This window comes from Sinocyclocheilus grahami, unplaced genomic scaffold (genome assembly GCF_001515645.1).
Source record: "Sinocyclocheilus grahami isolate Dianchi unplaced genomic scaffold, SAMN03320097.WGS_v1.1 scaffold1142.1, whole genome shotgun sequence".
Classification (NCBI taxonomy): Eukaryota; Metazoa; Chordata; class Actinopteri; order Cypriniformes; family Cyprinidae; genus Sinocyclocheilus; species Sinocyclocheilus grahami.
Genome location: NW_015506321.1, coordinates 42,285 through 51,076, shown reverse-complemented (window position 1 = coordinate 51,076; position 8,792 = coordinate 42,285). Strand labels below are relative to the sequence as shown.

Sequence of the window (8,792 nt, the reverse complement as noted above, 5' to 3'; positions counted from 1 at the left end):
GTACGCAACCCAGGCAACGATTAGTTCTGTGAAACAAAGCAAAACCAATGTTACACCGTGTCTACGGATGTGAGCGGCGCAGCGCAACAAATCCCCGACAGAAAACTGCAGCCGGGTTCTATTTATGACGTGCTGACACAAATTTCAAATGGTTTTCAACGGTCGTTTGATCGCGTCTAGTGTGGGCAGACTTTAGCTGTTGTAGACACGGTGTTACTCACCCATTGAGAAGAAACAAAGCAACCTCGGCGTCCGATCGCAGGCCTCCGCTCCTTGAGTTCTCTCCAGCGCTGGAAAGCTGATCCGATATTTGCACGGGTCCTACTTCTTGCCTTATCATTCCGCAGACGTTTTCCTCTTTTGTTTTTTATCAGCCATCTCTATCTTTCTGTCTCTCGGCTCGGCTAATGTCCGTCCCATGCACTGAAAGCTCTCTCCTCCACATCACGAGTAGACACGCCCCTTATTGCTGATTGGCTACAAGTTTGTTTTGCTATTCGGCCCGAATCTGTTTTCTAAAGTGTTTTTGAAAAATCACATACCCTGCCTTTAAACTAGCTTGCCCTTATTATAATTAACAAAGAACTGAATGTTGTGGAGTTTTTAATCTGATGTTAAATATAAGCTTTCCTGAGTTTGGTCATTATTTCCAAAGGTGAATTAACAATATAATTTTGTTCAGTGTATATTTGTGTGTCTGACTATTTATACACACCTGTTAATTCTGTTCCTTGTCACTACCATCTGAAGATCAGTTAGAGAGAGGAAATCACAGTTGAAATAATGCAGCTGAAGAATGCAGGCCAGAAGGAAGAAGGCTGGCAGTAAGATTTGTGCAAATAGTTCAATGGTGTCAAACTGTTCTAGCCCAATGTCTCGCAACCTGACAAAGAGTGAACACATGGATTTCATATGTGCCATCTGTTACATAAATATACATACATGCTATATGAATGAAAGCAGAATCATTTTTGAATAGGGTCAGACATTATCAGGTAAAGGTAAAAGGTAAAATATGCCCCTGAAATCAATTTAAATAGGCAAATATTACACCCACATGTCACTGTTTCTGAATTATGACACATTATGTTTATGTATCTACATACCAGTACTTACCTCTCCTCTGGTATGCCTAATATCTGTTGGAACAGGTTACAGACGCTTTTAAACTGGTACATGTAGATCAGGATCAACACTAGCATGGAGTATCCAACCACTACCGCCCAGAAATGCTTCAATAGACTCCTCCATACTTCATAATGTACCTGGACACAACAGTTATATCAATATTGAAGTCAAATAGAATTCACAAACCATTTTACTTTGATAATGTGACACATTTCCAAGTGTAATTAGATTCAATGAGAGAACTATGTGTGTGTGTGTATGTGCGTGCATAAAATTAAATAAGTGCAAAAACATGCATTAAATGTTTATCAGGAAAACACTGTAAAGAAGAAAAATATTATTTAAAAACCTGTCAAATAACTGGCAGCAACAGAACATTAAACACTAACAGATCTCTCAAGATCTCAGCATCTTCACTTATTACTAAGCAGTTTGACTTCATTTCATCCACAAGTTCTTGTTGAGAATTATGTTTTATTAACATTTAAAATAATAGTCAACATGATGGAGATCATTGTTTGCTGTAGTTGGGCTCTTGACCCTTTTTTTTATCCAATGGCTACAAATGCGAGAGAAAATGTGATCAGATGATGTTGGCTACTTCGTGCTGATGATAAAGTCATCATGTAGTGGACTGATTCACTAATCTCATCCAGAGTCTAATCTTTGAGTGTGTAAGCTGTTAATTTTACATTATTTACATTATTTACAACAGGTTTATGATATTATGGCATGAGTGTTCTGCCAATAAGATATTCTATTGTTTTTTTAAAAAGTTATTAGAAAGAAAATGTGGACTCATTTACTCATTTACTTGAGTATTGTACTTAAGTACACTTTTTGAGTATTGGTACTTTATTTGAGTATTATTTTTTGGGAACTTATGACTTTAACTTATTAAAGTTTATTTAAGTGACAAATATGGTACTTTTCACTCCACTACATTTCTATCAAGGTCCTCAAAGTAGAAAGTCATTACTATGTAGCAGCTTTGAAAGTCAGTGGGTGATTTTTTTCTTCTCTAAAACATGACTTTCTTTTTTTCAGACAGTTTATCAGTAATCACTCTTGTAGGGTTACATTAAGTGATTTCCCAGCATTTTTTGAACACTGACCAACTGCAAATGTGATATTATTATTTAGTTGTTTTAAATAAATAAGTTAGTATTTTAGTATATATTAGACACAATATTGTCTGATTTTGCTAAATTGTGTACGTGAAAATATTACCTATAAAGCCACAGAAGAACTGTTGTGCGTCTCCTAATAAAACACAATAGGAGTTGGACTTGAAGCAACACTGCACAGACCGTTCTGTGTGTGACATCAAAGTACTGCGAGAGCGATTAGACGGCATTTTAAAAAAAATTTGTTTTGATGTCAAATAAGTCCTCTTTATTCCAAAGATACTACAAGCTAGTCAGTGTATTCAGTAGGTGTAATATATTCTATGTTGCCTCAATAGTATTTCAAGTATTACGTACAACAATAAAACATAAAAAAATGAAATTTAATTTTGGTACTTAAGTACTTTTTAAAGCAAGTACTTCGGTACTTTTACTTAAGTAAAAATATGTCTTTACAACTTTTACTTTTAATGGAGTAATATTTGACCAGCAGTATCTGTACTTTCACTCAAGTAATGGAGTTGAGTACTTTGTCTGCTTCTGCAAATAACATTTTACAAAAGCATTGCAAATGTTTTATTGAAAGTATTATACATTAAATAATAAAATACCATTAAATATGAGGTGTCTGTATATTTGTTACGGAAGAGGTCTGACACGACAGGTTAGTTTTATACAAAAGAAGTGAGGGTGAGGGAAAGGTCCATGAAAGTGCAGAGGATATGGAGAGTGGAGTAATCCGAGTCTTTTGCTTGATTGAGGCTGGAAGGGATCCGGGGGAAGCACACACCTCAGCGATCCGGGAACTAAGAGATGTTGCCAATGGCATAGTTAATTTCCCCCGGGCTGAGCTTCCGTGAGTAGAAGGCACATGGGTGGAGTCTGGCTGGGTTCCCCTGCTGTTGGGACAGCACTGCCCCCACTCCTGTAGTGGAGGCGTCCACTTCCACAAGGAATGGGAGGTCGGGATCTGGATGGACTAGGAGTGAGGCGCTAGTGAAGGCTCTCTTGAGAGAGGGAAGACGGTGGCCCCACGGAGATGCTCCAGGGCACTTGGGACGAGGATATCGGAACTTGACTGTGATTTGTTCAATGCTCGGTAATCGATACAGGGCCTCAAGCCTCCGTCCTTCTTGGCCACGAAGAAGAAGCTTGATGCAGCAGGGGAGTTAGATGGACGGATGTAACCTTGACCCAGCGCCTCCCTGATGTATTCCTCCATGGCCTTCTGCTCAGGAAGCGATAGGGAATAGATCTTTCCACGAGGCACTGGCTCACCCGGAATGAGATCGATGGCGCAGTCCCATGGCCGATGTGGTGGTAAGCGGGAGGCTTGTTTGGGGCAGAACACGTCTCTGAAGGGGGCAGAGCAGGCTGGAATTTCTAAGGATTGCTTCTCGATGAGACTCTCAATGGAGGTGGAATTCACAGGAAGGGCCTCGGGGAGTTTCTTCGGAGGAGATGGAGTCCCGGGGAAGCAGTCTGGGAAGCAATCCTTGCCCCACTTCAGGACTTCTCCCGTCTTCCAGGACAGAATGGGATTGTGCTTTACCAACCACGGGCGCCCTAAGATGATGTCCACAGTAGACCCTTCCAAAACCAGAAGATGAATGTGCTCTGAGTGAAGGAGGCCCAGACGAAGAGTGATGGGTCCCACGAGATAGCGAACATGTCTATAACATGTCGGCATAGTGGTGTTCCAGTTATCGACTGGACTTGGTACACTGTTTCAGTGGCAGTAGTCTGTAATTTGAGCTGGCGGCAGAGGACACGTGAGATGAAGTTTCCTGCTGACCCGGAGTCGATAAGGGCTGATACTGAAATAGAGACATCAGAGGCAGTAAGTATTACACAGGTAGTGAGGGGCTCCATCTTAATAATATCGGGTTGAATCACACAGGGGGCATGCCAAGATCATATGCCCTGGTGCCCCACAATATAAACAGAGACCCCGGGTCTGCCTTCTCTGCCGCTCAGCGGAAGATAATCGTTGCTTTTCTATGATCATGGGTTCTAGTGTTGGTTCTGGAGGATAACTGGGCTCTGGTCGGCGGAGGCAGGAGGTTGTGGCGTGGACGGGCATGGCTGCTAGACAGGACTGCATGCGGCTTGAGCATCGGATGGATAATTGCATGAACTTTTCCAATCCAAACTAATCATCATAGGCAGCGAGCTGTAACCGAAGCTGGGGTTCCAGCCCCTGTCTGTAGGTGGTCAGTAGCGCTCTCTCATTCCATCCACTCGCCGCAGCGAGAGTCCTAAACTTCAGCGAGTATTCAGCAATTGACATGGTCCCCTGTTGTAAGTGATAGAGTTGCTCTCCCACAGCGGCATCTCCGTCTGTCCTTCCATACACCTCGTGACAATGCACCAGGAAGTTCTGCAGATCGTGAATGACGGGGCTGGCCTGAGTCCAGATCGTTTCCGCCCATTGCAGTGCAGGTCCTGTTAGCAGGGAGATAATAAAAGCAATTTTAGAGGTGTCTGTGGGATATGAATGTGGTTGCATCTTAAAGGTGAGATTGCACTGGAGGAAAAACCCGTTGCACTCCTCCGCCGAACCAGAGTAGGGCGCCGGTTGGGCCATGGGACTAGCGATGATGGTAGGCGAAGAAGTGCTGGTTGGGATGGAAGAGGTGATGGCGGCGGTGCCGGTGGAGTGCGTAGCACTCGTCGTAGTGAGTCTGCGAGCTCCTGGAATGGATGGGGGTGACTCATCTGTGCCGTCGGTGTAGGTCCAGTCTTCTGTTACGGAAGAGGTCTGACACGACAGGTTAGTTTTATACAAAACAGTTTATTTGGTCACAGTGAGTACTGGTGTTGAGTCCGGAGGAAGTGAGGGTGAGGGAAAGGTCCGTGAGAGTGCAGAGGATATGGAGAGTGGAGTAATCCGAGTCTTTTGCTTGATTGAGGCTGGAAGGGATCCGGGGGAAGCACACACCTCAGCGATCCGGGAACTAGGAGATACAGGAGACACTTGGAGACACTAGGAGGAACACAGGAGGTAAGTAATGCAAGAAGTATTCAAAGGTAATCAGTAGCAAAGTCATTGAGTCCTCTACGTGTAAACGAGACCGGACAGTGAGGGTGTCTGAGGTGTGTGCTTTTATGCAGGCTGGTAATGAGGTGCTTGATTGGTGACAGGTGCAGGTGCTCAGAAGTCAGGTGAGAGGGATCGTTGTGATTGGGTGGTGGCGGAACCTGGCCGATCTATTACAATATTATGTGTTTTTCTAAATAATTATTATTAATTTGCAGGGCGTGTTTTGTTTGTTTTATGGAGAGCTTGTCTAAACAGGGCAATAAGAGACTATTAACTACTACTCATCCAACACAAATGTCTCACTAAAAATATCTACAAATCAATTAAACTGATCTGAGATCATATAAAAACCATAGACACTGGTTCAATGGTTCGCCACTGAGAGTGGATCTCAATGAACTTGCATGATTCACGGGTTCACAGAGATCATTGCAGTGCTTCAAAAGCACCCATCACTAATGTGAAGTTTCAGCTCAAAATACCCCATAGATCATTTATTATAAAATTTTGACAATGCCCATTTTGAGTAGAAGCAAAAACATTCCCTACTGAACGAACTCTCCTGTTCCTCTCACTGACGCTATGGGGAAACTCCTGTTTACTCTGTTACTGAAGCCTGATTTGTTCACGTTTGTGTAGCTGCACAAACCAATGCCGCTCTAGCCCACCAAAAGGAGAGGAGCCGACGCTATATAAGTCGGCTTAGAGCGCCATTTCATCTGAATTTTCTCCTTCAGCGACAAGATCATCTCTTCGCTGACTCTGCTATCAAGAAGAAGAAGGAAGAAGCTCAGCCAGCTAGCTGCTCACCGCCATAGAATAGCCCTGGCAGTGGAAGAAGCGGAAGCCTTCCCCTGTGGCCATCCGGCACATTAAAAGAGCAAATTTCCTACCAAAGTTGTTGCAAACGTTGCTCCGTGAGAGTGGCTCATTCAGGGAACCCCTACACGATGCAGAAGTGCATAGTGAGTGCGTCGCCTGTTTTGGCAGCACCCACACAGGGACTGCATGCTCACTGAGACGGCATTTTCTCGCTAAGAGCACGAGTCTCGCTCTTCTCCACTCACGGATTGCCTTCTTCAATGAAAGCTCTCCCTTTTCTCTTCTCTAACGAGCTCGGAGAAAAAAAGCAACTGGGTTTGAGTGAGCTCACACCGGCACATGTTCCGTGTGCCCACTAGTACATTGATCCGCTGGCGTGTTTTGCATGTAAGGATCAACACCCTTCATTTACATCGAGCGGTTTAATCCTTTTAGGCGGATCGGAATAGAATGCTGTCACCAATGATTCTGTATCGCTGACAGCTTCACATTTGTGTGTGCGCCGTTTGCCTGGGCCACTCCCACGATGAGGCTGTGCTCACTGAGACAGGCTGTTTTCACTGCAAGAGCATGAGTCTGTCCCTGCTTTGCTCCCGGATCACCATCTTCAATGAAGGTGAACCCACCCCTCCTGCTCTCACGTACACAATGTAGCTCCGGGAGATTAGAGTCTACATCCTCAAATGGTTCAAATGATTTGGTCCATCTTCGGGAGGGCAGAGGTGGACCTCTTCGCCTTAGAAGACAACTCTCACTGCCCAATTTATTTCTTGAAACAGTGAGATGCCCTGACCCATGATTGGCCATGCACTCAACTGTACATCTTCCCCCGATTGCCCTGTTTCTCAGGTCATCAAACGGGTTAGGGAAGTCAAATGCTCAGTCCTCCTGGTGGCCCCACTCTGGAGGAACCAGACATGGTTCCCTAAGTTGATTCAGCTGCTATCTACAGCCCCCTGGCCAATACCATACAGGAAGGACCGTCTCTCGCAAGCTAAGGGCATGATTTGGCACCCCGGCCAGAGCTGTGGGGCCTTCATGTTTGGCCCCTCGATGGGATTCTATAACTTGGACGTGCCTACAGGGCAGTGAAATAATAATTCAGGAAAAACCTGTAAAATAACAGTGTTTGTCTGTAAAACATGTAATGAAAATTTCAGCACAAGTTTTTCCACTTTACTTAAATTAGGATATTTTACTTTCATTTTTAAATTGTTTTTTGTGTGGCAGGAGTTGCTGCAAGTCATTTGACCCTTTTTTTACAGTGTGGGTTATAAATGATTGTCAGTTGTTTGTGAATTAAATCTGCTGTAAATAAAAATTTTATTAAAAGTTGTATGAAAATTGTATTAAATCCTTGAATGGGGAATGTCAACATTCTGTATTGACATTGTCTGTGTAAGGTAGGCTACTTTAGTATAAAAAAAAAGAAAAAAATCAAATTAGTACTGTTTCAAATTATATTAAACTAGTTTGCATTAGTTTATCTAGAGTTCCTCTTAATATATATATATATATATATATATATATATATATATTTAAAAAAAATGTTAACACATTTTGCCTCCATATGTCATGTTTTTATATTAATATCTGAAGGGGGGAAAACGATCTATAGAAATATTTTTTTTTAATATTTGCTTTATAGACTTTTGTCAACTCAGAGTCCACAAAGTCTCAGGGGGTCTATGAACTAATACATATACTATTTAGATTTTTTTAATGGTTAACCAAAAACCATTAAACAAATGTAAATGTCTCTCTGCCAGACAAAACAGTGACATGATGAACCTAGGACAAGGGTTTTTAATTCAGAAACTTGGTTGTTTAATGTAACGTAATGTTCATTGGTTTTCTTAAGGAAACATATAAGCATTTTATGTCAGAGACTCTGCAGTTTGGCTGAGAATATGGATCAGGAATCTCTTGCTTGGAAAAAGTTAACACTTGGTGTAAGCTCACCTCATACAGAACCACACAGAAGAGAAATAAGCAGATATAGAGGATTTTGAAGACTGCAACTTTGTCAGAGAAACTGACAAAGAAGAACATGAAGCAGCAGCAGAAGATCCAGTACTTCACCAAAATGCCTTTAACTAATGCTCCCAACATAATCATCATTTGAGAGGTATGGCTGATGTCACCTATAATAGAAACACACATTTCTACATTATATTACTTGTTTTGAAATTGAGATAAGGTGTTATATTTTCAAACAAACATAAAGGACATAGATAAGACTGTGTCCTCAACTATTACGAAAGCAACATAAGATGAACTAGCATAGACCATCATAAACCAACAATGACCAGCAAACTAGCTTCTTTTTTTTCAAATACATGTGTGTAAAAACTAAATTAACTATTTCTGGTGAAACAGAGGCAGGGCTGGGCAATACATTGAATATTGTAGTATTAATTTAGTTGTACTTGAAATGAATGAGGTCACTAAATAATGATACTGCTTTGAAGCAATCCGTACTGTATAAAGTGCTATGTAAATAAAGTTCACTTGACTGTTTCCAGTTTCCCATTCCCATCACTTGTTATTCGATGATTGTTCTCAGCTAAATTACACTAAACTGTCCATGATGTAAACCACTCGGAGACCACATAGAGTTGTCAAACGATTCTCTAATATATATATATATATATATATATATATATATATAT

The 8,792-nt window shown here is 41.8% G+C and overlaps 1 protein-coding gene across 1 annotated transcript in view; it reads right to left on the bottom strand.

Annotated features, from left to right (window-relative positions):
• LOC107567289 (piezo-type mechanosensitive ion channel component 2) overlaps positions 1–8,792 on the bottom strand; it is a 156,073-nt gene that overhangs the window by 110,866 nt on the left and 36,415 nt on the right. The window contains 3 exon segments of the mRNA XM_071582345.1: positions 716–883; positions 1,117–1,265; positions 8,083–8,264. Of these exon segments, the coding sequence (XP_071438446.1) occupies positions 716–883; positions 1,117–1,265; positions 8,083–8,264 (499 nt within the window).